This window comes from Lissotriton vulgaris, chromosome 8 (genome assembly GCF_964263255.1).
Source record: "Lissotriton vulgaris chromosome 8, aLisVul1.2, whole genome shotgun sequence".
In the NCBI taxonomy this organism is placed as follows: domain Eukaryota; kingdom Metazoa; phylum Chordata; class Amphibia; order Caudata; family Salamandridae; genus Lissotriton; species Lissotriton vulgaris.
Window position 1 is genome coordinate 1,527,136,047 of NC_141696.1, and position 13,729 is coordinate 1,527,149,775.

Sequence of the window (13,729 nt, forward strand, 5' to 3'; positions counted from 1 at the left end):
AGCTCACCCCCCCACACTCGACGAGTGCTGCGTGGGGCCCTTCTGCTTGTGTGCGCTCGACGCGTTGGCCCGGTCACTTGCCAGCTGGCTTGTGGCCCCTGTGCCGACGAACTTTGAAATACGACTTGCTTTTCTGGTTGCTCCAGATCTGCACCAGCTCCTGTGAAAAGGAGCACCCACTCTGACCCTCCTGGTTCGAGTGATAAGCAATCTCCCGGTTCCGCGTGGATTGCTTTTGCCAAGTGCTGTTTGCTGCAATCTTGAAGCCGACGGTGCTGACGGCGAGAGCCTACGTGGGACAGATCGTGACCTGCTCCTGGACGTCGCAGATGCCCCAGAGCCCACGTGACAGCGGAGAGAAGCCTATCGACAACCACCTGATTGCGCCCGACATTGCCTGGTTCCGTCCTGGTTCCACCCTGGTCACTGCTGAGTGACCCAGACTCTGTCCCCTCTGCTTTCAGGTACTTTTCTACTTCGATCCACCCTTGGATCGCACCGGACACTTCTGCTTCACAGCGCCTGCAGCTGCAACAGCTCCAAGCACCAAGAACCTGCGTGCCAGAACCCGACGCCACTTCGACCCTGTGCACCCACGGCCTGTGGGTGAGGTAACATTGCAACGCCGGTGTCCATACACTGGTACACACCTCTAGGGTCTGTGACTAAAGTTTTGTGTTCCTAGGTTCAGCGGAAGTATCATTTAACTCACTTTAACTAACTTTTACGCACCATTGACATTGCATTGGTGCGCGCCGCACTTTCCGTGCTGCACCCGTCTCCTGTGGGCTACTCCCGACTTCTTCATTGCTTGTCCTGACTGCTCCCAGCGAATCTCTAGGCCCTAGGCCTAACCATTGTTCGTAAAGTGTTACTTATACCACTTTTTTGATATATGGTCTGAGTGGCCACCCGCCCTCATCCATAATTGTGCAACTTTATATGTTTAAACAGTGCTTTTGATTTAACGCTTGTGCCCCTTTCCTCATAAAGAGTACTGGGGAGTAATTTAGAAATAAATACATATATTTTTATAATATATACTTGTGTGGTGTCCTTTCATTTGATTACAGGATTGTATGTGGTAAAACAGCTCGCTTAACACGACCTCTTAAGTTAAGCCTTTAAGGCTGCTTAGTCCATGCTACCACTAGGATAGCTTGTCTAACAAGGTTGACTTACAACCAGACATCTTTGGGGTTTGTTTGGACTGATACCCAGTGGTTCCAGAATTGGAAACACTACATATCAGGCCAACTTCTCACAAAAGGTCACCAAAACACTCTGTTTCCAGACTCCCTTTTAGTTTCTATATTTGGCTGCTCTACTGCAGCATATAAGAGGGGGCGGGTGGGGACAGATTGTACAGTACGAGAAACTCCTTGTAAAACCGTTTCTTTCTACCCCCACGGAAATGTAGATTTTAGTAAGGTTACTTTTTTTAAATGATTTCATATCTTTGTGCATTTTAAGATATTCGTTGCTCGCAGTGTACACGCGAGCTTTTTTATTTTATACTAGCAGCCCGCCCCAGCGTTGCCTGGGGCAGAAAGGGGCTGGGGCAGTACACCCGCTCCCGCCCCAACCCCCTCCTGTCCCGACCCCTTCCCGCCACCACTCCTCCCGCCTGTCCCTCTGTGCACACCCGCTCCCCTCCCGCCCCGACTCCCTCCCGCTCCCGCTCTGATTTCAAGCTTTACTTTATCTGAGCTGCCGCTCCTCTCCTCTTTGCCATGACGCGCCCTCGTTCCTCACCTCACCGCAGCTCCATGTCCGCCGGTCCTCCTCATCGTCATCACGCACGTCACGTTCATCACGCACGTCGTGTCGCGGCCAGCGCTAGGTACCGGCCGCCGCTACTTTCAGGGGACTACTTTGTTTTAGAACTTAATTTTTTTTATTTACTTTTTTATTTTTATCTATATAGCCTATGTCCATCTACACACCCTGACATTTTCATAGATGTATCGGGTGTGTAGATTGGCGCTATGGTTCTTGAGTTTACCTGGCCAAAAGGTGCAAGTTCTCTCTTTATAATAGTAGTATAGATGTAAACCTTACATTAGAATGTAAACGTGTTAAAAGTAACTACATCTCAGTAAAACACAAGTAAAGGTTGGTATGCAGTTCATTTCCCCGAAAAAGCAACACGAGCAGAATATAAAACATATTTGCCTAAAACCTGACCGAAGAACCATAAAAACTGAAAGCAGAGGAGGAAAAAATGGCAAGGTGTGAAATGAGTAGCTATAAAATCCACAAAACACAACATATATGTTTTGTAAAAAACACAACATATATGTTTTGTAAAAAACTTCGGCCTTTTCACATCCTTTAAAAATTGGATTGTTATTGGCATGTTGCTTTCATTTAAAACACCTGGCCAGCTCCAATAATTGGACACTACTTCACCTGTCATCTGTGATGTGGGGGGAAACTCACATTTTGTTGACATATTCTGTAACATAAAGTCGCTTGGATTATCTATTCCCTCCCCCCCCCCTCCTGTTTTGTAAAATGACACGTCAACAACAAAAAATGGCAGGGTGAACACAGTGCATGACGTCACGTTCAGGTAAGAGCAAAGGTGGTACAGTTCGGAGGCGCCTTTTTCGCATAATTGGCGGTTTCAAGTGCTTGTGCATCCATCCCACGAGAGTGGGCAAACACCTCTCGGAATATCCGTACCTGTATGCCTCATTTCAATCCGCATACTCGCCCCTAATTAACATTTTGATGAACTATTCATTTTGATTGGAGGTGAGTGAACAATACCATGTTTCAGATGTTCTTATTCCAAGGGGTGAACAGTTGCCAGTAGCTAGGATGGACTTTTGGGGTGGCATTGCCATGCCAACTGTATGCCCTTGGTGCCCAGGGGGCTAAGTGCCAACGTATACACTGTGAGTGTAGGTATATGCAGGGCCACTGGAATGATGTGATTGTGCGGCTGCAGTGTTTTTTGCATAATTCTACATTTGTCGCATTTGCCACATAATCCATCATCTGCTGCATAATCCGCAGATTTTAACAAAAAAATTGCTTCTGGCTCAAAAAGTTAAAACGTTACTAAAAACGCAGCGACGCGCTTTGCCGCTCAGTAGAAGGCCCTTTGCAAAGGATGACGGGTCACCTTTCTGTTGCTTATTTCTGTATTTGGACGCCAAACTGTTGCTAAAAAGTTGCAACCAAGGCCCAGGCAGTGTTAAAAGTGTAAAAACAACAGATTAATGGAGTGATACTGTCACAAAATGAGTGAAAACCGAGCAGAGAGCCCCTTGTGTTGCTTCAGCCTTTGACAATGTCAACACTCGAGCTGGAATGATTCTGTCCAGGCAGCGAGTCCCTTTGATCGGCTCATATGATTGGTCTGCTTGTGTTCCTCCAAAGTTAGGAGGATTATTCAAACAAGTTCTTTCTGTCCCGGTTTGCCAAAATATAGTATGACCCCCCCCCCCATTCATTCAAGAGGAAAGCAATTGATCAGAGGGCGGGTGGGTGGGGGGTTTGTCAGCGAGGAAAGGGGACATGAGAATTCCTGAAAGTGCAGGTGACCAGGACAGGCCAGAACAGCAGTGGCTGTTCAGATTAGACGTGGGCGGTGACCTTCGCTCCATTCGCGGAGTTTGCAGAGTTTTCTGCACTCCGCGGAGTGCAGAAAACTCCACTTTGCGATGTGCAACAGTACTTTTTTCCCCGCTCGCGATCGTGAACAGTAAGTTTGCGAACGGTAAGTTCACAAGCTGCCGCTCGGGTAAAATTTCTACCCGAGCGGCAGGAATACCAGCACAAACTGCAGTTCGCACTGCACTCCGCCACTCGCTGAACATCGCAGAGTTTTTTTTGTAATTTCGCGGAGTTCCACATAGCACCAGTCTGTGAAGTATGCCACGGTGTTCTGCAGAGGGGCAGAAAAGGCAATGGGGCCTGGAGGGGGGTAGGAGGGATGGGTGGGCTCCATTGTCATGGACCAAGCAAAGATAGGAGCGCAGAAGACCGCAAGGAATACGGAGGGAGCCCCCTAGTGCCTGGAGCCGAGAAGGGGTGAGCTGGAGGGGCAATAAAGCAGAGTCACAGAGCCTCCAAGGGCAGGAGCTATGGATGGGGGTAAAAGGTGGGTGTTCAGGAAGGTGCAAAGTGCCACAGAGGAAGGGACCATTTTGGGGGAGAGGGGGGGGCAGAGGACGGTGCCAAAAAAAATAGATGTATCCTCTGAAAAACAGAATTAGCGCAAATGAGAAATGCAAAGACGCGTCTAAATCATAGCACTGTGCTCAATGTGAAAGGAACACAGGACTTGAATCCCTTTCTCCCTGGTGTTTCACCCTCTCCTAGTGTCTGTTTTGAGAGTAAGGCCGGCTCGACCTTCCATTTGTAGATTAAATGTTTACTTTATCGAAATCTCTGTCCACGCCCCCTTGTGATGCTTGGGTAACAGATGTGGTCTCCCTGTCAGCAGAAGAAAATGAGGGTTGAAGGGGAGACTTTTGTAATAAACCTGGTGGTATTTATTTACTCTCACTTTAATGAAATCAGACAATGTGCTTTTTAACAAAAGATGCGCGCTCACCTGGGCCGCCGCCCTCTTGGGTTTCAACTGCCTCTGTTCCAGTCTACCCTTTGTATTATTCACCTGTGTTCCTTTCTCTTTGTGTACTTTCCTGTCTTGTAAATGGATGTTTTGTGGTATTTTACAATATCACCCGTGATACTTGATATCAGAACGAGGCTGATCCATTCTCTTGCTCCCGGACTCTGATTTCTTTCAGAACAAATGTTTGAACATTTTATTTTTTTCTGTTTTTTGCTTAATGTATTATGTTTTATTGTGTATGCTCTTTCATGTGCCTGTCAACAAAAGAGGTAATGCTGTGTGTCTCTGAGCTGCCTATGGTTGTCTGCTAACCTTCCCTAGACTCACCCTTCCCGTTCCTCCTCTTCTCCCTCCAGTTACCAAGCTCCAGGTGAGCAAGGCCAAGCGCAGCCTCACCGTGCTGGAGAACGCCCCTATCCAGCTCAGCTGCTCGGTCCGCTCCCAGACCAGCCCCGAGTCGCACTTTGCGGTCCTCTGGTACGCCCACAAGCTCTCCGACGCCGACGGCAAGCTGATCCTGAAGGCTGGCCACAACGCAGCCTTTGAGTATGGCACCTACGCGGAGGAGGAGGGTCTCCGGGGTCGGCTGCAGTTTGAGAGGTCCCCCGCGGGCCTGTTCACCCTCAACATCCAGCGGGCCAGCCTGGTTGACAGCGGTAGCTACTACTGCCACGTGGAAGAGTGGCTCCTAAACCCCAACAACGCCTGGTACAAGCTGGCCGAGGAGGTGTCCGGCCTCACCGAGGTCACCGTCAAGCTGCCGGGTAAGTCCACGCCATTCTTGGATGCATGCTTGCATTTTGTTTGGTTGGTATTATTTTTCGAAGATCTTACATAGCGGTTGGCTACCCACACAGGGTTTCGCAGCGCTTCAGTAATGTATGGTTTAAACCAGACCATACAGGCTCCATGTCTTGTTCTTGGAAGATGAAGCCCACTCGATGGATGGAAGTGAGCTTTCTCACTCAGCCTCGCCTTCATGCAGGCACAGACAGTTTCTAGCCTCTTTTCCTTAAAAGTTACTTTCTGTAGAGAGTCAGACATGAGGAGGTGGGCTGGGCGAGCAGTTGATCCTTAAAATCCTTCCAAATTCAAAATCATACTGATCTCAAAAACCTTTCATTTCTTTTAAGGGCGAAGGGTTGTAGGTCGCCTGTTGGTCAACGACCACCCTAGTGTGAAGCATTTCACGGATCGAAGTGGTGCCCTTCTCGTATTATTGCTGTTAGAAGTTGGCCTGGCATATGCTGTCCACTATTCTAGTGGGCACCTTGCACCAGTCCAAACAACTCGTATTGATGGTACGTTAAAGACAACCTTCTAGACAAGCTATCCTAGTTGTAGCTGTGGAGAGCAGCCTTCAGGCTAAGTCTTGAAGGAATGTAAAGCAGCTTGGTTTACTAGTCTATCATCTCATGAATGACTAAATAAAAGGAGAACCACACCAGGTATACATATAAAATAAATGTATTTATTCTAAACACATCCCTCTAGTCTCTTTATGAGGCCAGAGGCAAAAGTACATCTAGTAAACTTATGTAGCACACAGTAAATTAGCACAGTATACGTTTTTTTCCTAGGGGCCTCACAAAACATATACTAAGAAAGTGGTATAAGACCCACGACTGACCTAGATACGAGGCCTAGAGCCTTTAGAACTGCTGGGGCCACCAGGAACCACCCAAGGTAGTGACACAGGGGACCCACGGGGGATGCGGGCAGTGTCTAAAAACAGCCGCAAATCACCATTAACTTTTATGGGGAAAGTCGCGGTTCGAAAATTACTAGTTAAAGACACTTAGAAGAGGAATTGGAGCAAACCCCTTTAGAACTAGAGTCAATACCCACGGGAGCACCGGAGTACTCAAGTTACCTCACCCAGGGAAGCCGGGTGCATAGGTGTCTTTGGTGTCAGGTTTCGTCGTCATTTCCAGTGACGAGCTGCTGAAAAGTGCTGCAGGCGATCACGTCGAAAGTGTCCGGATGGATCCAAGCCTGGATCGGAGTCAAGAAGAACCTGAAAGCAGAGGGGACAGAGTCTGGGTCACTAGCCAGTGACCAGGAAGGCTAGGAGAAGATGTCAACCGATGTCGTGTGATTTCAGGTAAAGGAGGTGAAGCTTGACTCTTCAGCCACGAGGACAAGGAGGCGTCGAAGATGACCAGGATCTGGATTCGAGCTGTCCCATGAAGGATGTCGAGTGGTGCAGTAACAGTTTCCGGATTGGACCCAACAAGCCTTGGCAACAGCAACCCAGGCAGAAAGCAGAGATTGGCTCTGGTGCAGACCAGCAAGGTCTGAGGAACTCACCCTTGGGGAGGGGGGGGGGGGGGAAGAGTCAGGGCACGTCTGGAGCAACCAGGTAAGCCCAAGAAACAGAAGAGTTACCTATGTGGGGACTCAATAGTCGACGGACCAGGGATCACGAAGGAGCCTCGAGCAGGAAAGCTAGAAGCGGGCCCACGGAACACTCGTGGAGGGTAGGCCCACAATCTTCGGTGCAGACGGTGCTCAGGGCTTGGACTACAAGTAGCCCAATGCACAACCTCGGGACAGCTCGGGAAGTAGGTGCACTAGCAAATGTGCACGGTGTCCAGGGGTTCCGGTTCCACAACACTTGTGAGGGCTGCGGGTCTCAGCTTTGCTGATCCTACTCGCCGACAATTGCCATTCGATAGGAAAGGCCTTGTCAATAGTGCCTGGATGTTGTCCTTGATTGAAAACAGGTCCATCTTTCCCCCACAGCTTGAAGTAAGGTGTAAGTTCAGGGCACTGTCTGGAGGAAGGAGGAAGTGCAGGACCCTCTCATTAGATGCAGGACATTGCCTGGAGGAATGAGTAAGTGCAGGGCCCTCTCTGTAGATGCAGGACACTATCTGAATTGAGGTGCAGGAACTTGTATGTGAGTAGGCCATGTTTTCCTGAGGTGCAGGACATTGTACGTGTGGAAATCCACATCCTTGTGCACATGACGGTGTAGGCATCAGTTGATTTGTGGGTGCCTGGCATTTTTGTGCTTCAGGCCTAGGACATGTAGGTGTGATTGTGCATGCACACACATGGAGGCGAGGGGCATTGCACACATGGATTTATAGGTGCCTGGCCTTACATGCCTACAGATGCAGGACACTGTACCGGTGGAGTGCAGGGACTTGTATGTGTGAAGATGCCTTTCCTTCTATACGTTAAGCTGCAAAGATGCATGAATGCGTAGGTGTCTTGCATTTGTCATGGTGTCAGGCAGTACCGTTGAGCTGCAGTGACTTGCACCAGTGGATGTAACACAGAGTCCATGTAGAGGCCTGGGGTTGTAGGGCCTCTGACGTGGGCTATGGTAGTGCCTTGCACTTGTCATAGTGTCAGACTGTACCTGTGAGGTGTGACACTGAGTCCATGTAGAGGCCTGGGGTTGTACGGCCTCTGCCGCAGGTTGAGGTAGTGTCTTGCACTTGTCGTAGTGTCAGACTGTACCTGTGAGGTGTGACACTAAGTCCATGTAGAGGCCCGGGGTTGTAGGGCCTCTGACGCGGGTTGAGGTAGTGCCTTGCACTTGTCGTAGTGTCAGACTGTACCTGTGAGGTGTGACACTGAGTCCATGTAGAGGCCCGGGGTTGTAGGGCCTCTGACGTGGTTGAGGTAGTGCCTTGCACTTGTCGTAGTGTCCGACGGTACCTGTGAGGTGTGACACTGAGTTCATGTAAAGGCCCGGGGTTGTAGGGCCTCTGACGCGAGACGAGGTAGTGCATTGCACTTGTCGTAGTGTCTGACTGTACCTGTGAGGTGTGACACTGAGTTCATGCAGAGGCCCGGGGTTGTAGGGCCTCTGACGCAGGTTGAGGTAGTGCCTTGCACTTGTCGTAGTGTCAGACTGTACCTGTGAGGTGTAAACAGAGTCCATGTAGAGGCCCGGGGTTGTAGGGCCTCTGACGCAGGTTGAGGTAGTGCCTTGCACTTGTCGTAGTGTCAGACTGTACCTGTGAGGTGTGACACTGAGTCCATGTAGAGGCCTGGGGTTGTAGGGCCTCTGACGCGGGTTGAGGTAGTGTCTTGCACTTGTCGTAGTGTAAGACTGTACCTGTGAGGTGTAAACAGAGTCCAGGTAGAGGCCGGGGGTTGTAGGGCCTCTGACGCGGACTATGGTAGTGTCTTGCACTTGTCGTAGTGTCCGACTGTACCTGTGAGGTGTGACACTGAGTCCATGTAGAGGCCCAGGGTTGTAGGGCCTCTGACGCGGGTTGAGGTAGTGTCTTGCACTTGTCGTAGTGTCAGACTGTACCTGTGAGGTGTAAACAGAGTCCAAATAGAGGCCCGGGGTGTAGGGCCTCTGACGCGAGACGAGGTAGTGCCTTGCTCTTGTCATAGTGTCAGACTGTACCTGTGAGGTGTGACACTGAGTCCATGTAGAGGCCTGGGGTTGTACGGCCTCTGCCGCGGGTTGAGGTAGTGCCTTGCACTTGTCGTAGTGTCAGACTGTACCTGTGAGGTGTGACACTGAGTGCATGTAGAGGCCTGGGGTTGTACGGCCTCTGCCGCGGGTTGAGGTAGTGCCTTGCACTTGTCGTAGTGTCCGACTGTACCTGTGAGGTGTAAACAGAGTCCATGTAGAGGCCCGGGGTTGTAGGGCCTCTGACGCAGGTTGAGGTAGTGCCTTGCACTTGTCGTAGTGTCAGACTGTACCTGTGAGGTGTAAAGAGAGTCCATGTCGACGCCCGGGGTTGTAGGGCCTCTGACGTGGACTATGGTAGTGTCTTGCACTTGTCGTAGTGTCTGACTGTACCTGTGAGGTGTAACACTGAGTCCATGCAGAGGCCCGGGGTTGTAGGGCCTCTGACGCGGGTTGAGGTAGTGCCTTGCACTTGTCGTAGTGTCCGACTGTACCTGTGAGGTGTGACACTGAGTCCATGTAGAGGCCTGGGGTTGTAGGGCCTCTGACACGAGACGAGGTAGTGCCTTGCACTTGTCGTAGTGTCCGACTGTACCTGTGAGGTGTGACACTGAGTTCATGTAAAGGCCCGGGGTTGTAGGGCCTCTGACGCGAGACGAGGTAGTGCATTGCACTTGTCGTAGTTTCCGACTGTACCTGTGAGGCGTGACAAAGAGTCCATGTAGAGGCCCATGGTTGTAGGGCCTCTGACGCGGGTTGAGGTAGTGTCTTGCACTTGTCGAGGTGTCCGACTGTACCTGTGAGGTGTGACACAGAGTCCATGTAGAAGCCTGGGGTTGTAGGGCCTCTGACATGGACTATGGTAGTGCCTTGCACTTGTCGTAGTGTCTGACTGTACCTGTGAGGTGTGACACAGAGTCCATGTAGAGGCCCGGGGTTGTAGGGCCTCTGACGCAGGTTGAGGTAGTGTCTTGCACTTGTCGTAGTGTCCGACTGTACCTGTGAGGTGTGACACTGAGTTCATGCAGAGGCCCGGGGTTGTAGGGCCTCTGACGCAGGTTGAGGTAGTGCCTTGCACTTGTCGTAGTGTCTGACTGTACCTGTGAGGTGTGACACTGAGTTCATGCAGAGGCCCGGGGTTGTAGGGCCTCTGACGCAGGTTGAGGTAGTGCCTTGCACTTGTCGTAGTGTCAGACTGTACCTATGAGGTGTGACACTGAGTCCATGCAGAGGCCCGGGGTTGTAGGGCCTCTGACGCGGGTTGAGGTAGTGTCTTGCACTTGTCGTAGTGTCAGACTGTACCTGTGAGGTGTAAAGAGAGTCCATGTCGAGGCCCGGGGTTGTAGGGCCTCTGACATGGACTATGGTAGTGCTTTGCACTTGTCGTAGTGTCCGACTGTACCTGTGAGGTGTAAACAGAGTCCATGCAGAGGCCCGGGGTTGTAGGGCCTCTGACGCGGGTTGAGGTAGTGTCTTGCACTTGTCGTAGTGTCAGACTGTACCTGTGAGGTGTAAAGAGAGTCCATGTCGAGGCCCGGGGTTGTAGGGCCTCTGACATGGACTATGGTAGTGCCTTGCACTTGTCGTAGTGTCCGACTGTACCTGTGAGGTGTAAACAGAGTCCATGCAGAGGCCCGGGGTTGTAGGGCCTCTGACGCAGGTTGAGGTAGTGCCTTGCACTTGTCGTAGTGTCCGACTGTACCTGTGAGGTGTGACACTGAGTTCATGTAAAGGCCCGGGGTTGTAGGGCCTCTGACGCGAGACGAGGTAGTGCATTGCACTTGTCGTAGTGTCCGACTGTACCTGTGAGGTGTGACACTGAGTTCATGCAGAGGCCCGGGGTTGTAGGGCCTCTGACGCGTGTTGAGGTAGTGTCTTGCACTTGTCGTAGTGTCAGACTGTACCTGTGAGGTGTGACACTGAGTCCATGCAGAGGCCTGGGGTTGTAGGGCCTCTGACGCGGGTTGAGGTAGTGTCTTGCACTTGTCGTAGTGTCAGACTGTACCTGTGAGGTGTAAACAGAGTCCATGCAGAGGCCCGGGGTTGTAGGGCCTCTGACGCAGGTTGAGGTAGTGTCTTGCACTTGTCGTAGTGTCAGACTGTACCTGTGAGGTGTGACACTGAGTCCATGCAGAGGCCTGGGGTTGTAGGGCCTCTGACGCAGGTTGAGGTAGTGCCTTGCACTTGTCGTAGTGTCAGACTGTACCTGTGAGGTGTAAACAGAGTCCATGCAGAGGCAAGGGGTTGTAGGGCCTCTGACGCAGGTTGAGGTAGTGCCTTGCACTTGTCGTAGTGTCCGACTGTACCTGTGAGGTGTGACACTGAGTTCATGTAAAGGCCCGGGGTTGTAGGGCCTCTGACGCGAGACGAGGTAGTGCATTGCACTTGTCGTAGTGTCCGACTGTACCAGTGAGGTGTGACACTGAGTTCATGCAGAGGCCCGGGGTTGTAGGGCCTCTGACGCAGGTTGAGGTAGTGCCTTGCACTTGTCGTAGTGTCAGACTGTACCTGTGAGGTGTAAACAGAGTCCATGTAGAGGCCCGGGGTTGTAGGGCCTCTGACGCAGGTTGAGGTAGTGCCTTGCACTTGTCGTAGTGTCAGACTGTACCTGTGAGGTGTAAAGAGAGTCCATGTCGACGCCCGGGGTTGTAGGGCCTCTGACGTGGACTATGGTAGTGTCTTGCACTTGTCGTAGTGTCTGACTGTACCTGTGAGGTGTAACACTGAGTCCATGCAGAGGCCCGGGGTTGTAGGGCCTCTGACGCGGGTTGAGGTAGTGCCTTGCACTTGTCGTAGTGTCCGACTGTACCTGTGAGGTGTGACACTGAGTCCATGTAGAGGCCTGGGGTTGTAGGGCCTCTGACACGAGACGAGGTAGTGCCTTGCACTTGTCGTAGTGTCCGACTGTACCTGTGAGGTGTGACACTGAGTCCATGTAGAGGCCTGGGGTTGTACGGCCTCTGCCGCGGGTTGAGGTAGTGCCTTGCACTTGTCGTAGTGTCCGACTGTACCTGTGAGGTGTGACACTGAGTTCATGTAAAGGCCCGGGGTTGTAGGGCCTCTGACGCGAGACGAGGTAGTGCATTGCACTTGTCGTAGTTTCCGACTGTACCTGTGAGGCGTGACAAAGAGTCCATGTAGAGGCCCATGGTTGTAGGGCCTCTGACGCGGGTTGAGGTAGTGTCTTGCACTTGTCGTAGTGTCAGACTGTACCTGTGAGGTGTAAACAGAGTCCATGCAGAGGCCCGGGGTTGTAGGGCCTCTGACGCAGGTTGAGGTAGTGCCTTGCACTTGTCGTAGTGTCTGACTGTAACTGTGAGGTGTAAAGAGAGTCCATGTCGAGGCCCGGGGTTGTAGGGCCTCTGACATGGACTATGGTAGTGCCTTGCACTTGTCGTAGTGTCCGACTGTACCTGTGAGGTGTGACACAGAGTCCATGTAGAAGCCTGGGGTTGTAGGGCCTCTGACATGGACTATGGTAGTGCCTTGCACTTGTCGTAGTGTCCGACTGTACCTGTGAGGTGTGACACAGAGTCCATGCATAGGCCCGGGGTTGTAGGGCCTCTGACGCAGGTTGAGGTAGTGTCTTGCACTTGTCGTAGTGTCCGACTGTACCTGTGAGGTGTGACACTGAGTCCATGCAGAGGCCCGGGGTTGTAGGGCCTCTGACGCAGGTTGAGGTAGTGCCTTGCACTTGTCGTAGTGTCCGACTGTACCTGTGAGGTGTAAACAGAGTCCATGCAGAGGCCTGGGGTTGTAGGGCCTCTGACGCGGGTTGAGGTAGTGCCTTGTCCTTGTTGTAGTGTCCGTCTGTACCTGTGAGGTGCGACACTGAGTCCATGTAGAGGCCCGGGGTTGTAGGGCCTCTGACACGGGTAGAGGTAGTGCCTTGCACTTGTCGTAGTGTCCGACTGTACCTGTGTTGTGTGACACTGAGTCCATGTAGAGGCCTGGGGTTGTAGGGCCTCTGACGCAGGTTGAGGTAGTGCCTTGCACTTGTCATAGTGTCAGACTGTACCTGTGAGGTGTAAAGAGAGTCCATGTCGAGGCCCGGGGTTGTAGGGCCTCTGACGTGGACTATGGTAGAGTCTTGCACTTGTCGTAGTGTCAGACTGTACCTGTGAGGTGTGACACAGAGTCCATGCAGAGGCCCGGGGTTGTAGGGCCTCTGACGCGGGTTGAGGTAGTGCCTTGCACTTGTCGTAGTGTCTGTCTGTACCTGTGAGGTGCGGCACTGAGTCCATGTAGAGGCCCGGGGTTGTAGGGCCTCTGACACGGGTTGAGGTAGTGCCTTGCACTTGTCGTAGTGTCCGACTGTACCTGTGAGGTGTGACACTGAGTCCATGTAGAGGCCTGGGGTTGTAGGGCCTCTGACGCAGGTTGAGGTAGTGCCTTGCACTTGTCATAGTGTCAGACTGTACCTGTGAGGTGTAAAGAGAGTCCATAACGAGGCCCGGGGTTGTAGGGCCTCTAACGTGGACTATGGTAGTGTCTTGCACTTGTCGTAGTGTCCGACTGTACCTGTGAGGTGTAAACAGAGTCCATGCAGAGGCCCGGGGTTGTAGGGCCTCTGACGCGGGTTGAGGTAGTGCCTTGCACTTGTCGTAGTGTCCGTCTGTACCTGTGAGGTGCGACACTGAGTTCATGCAGAGGCCCGGGGTTGTAGGGTCTCTGACGCGGGTTGAATTAGTGCCTTGCACTGGTCGTAGTGTCCGACTGTACCTGTGAGGTGTGACACTGAGTCCATGGGT

At 51.9% G+C, this 13,729-nt stretch overlaps 1 protein-coding gene across 1 annotated transcript in view; it reads left to right on the plus strand.

The window, feature by feature from the left end:
- The window catches only part of LOC147699085 (immunoglobulin superfamily member 3-like), a 394,763-nt gene that overhangs the window by 309,916 nt on the left and 71,118 nt on the right, over window positions 1–13,729 (plus strand). Inside the window, exon 8 of the mRNA XM_086935654.1 lies at window positions 4,951–5,358. Coding sequence (XP_086791780.1) covers window positions 4,951–5,358 — 408 coding nt within the window. The remainder of the gene's footprint in view (window positions 1–4,950; window positions 5,359–13,729) is intronic.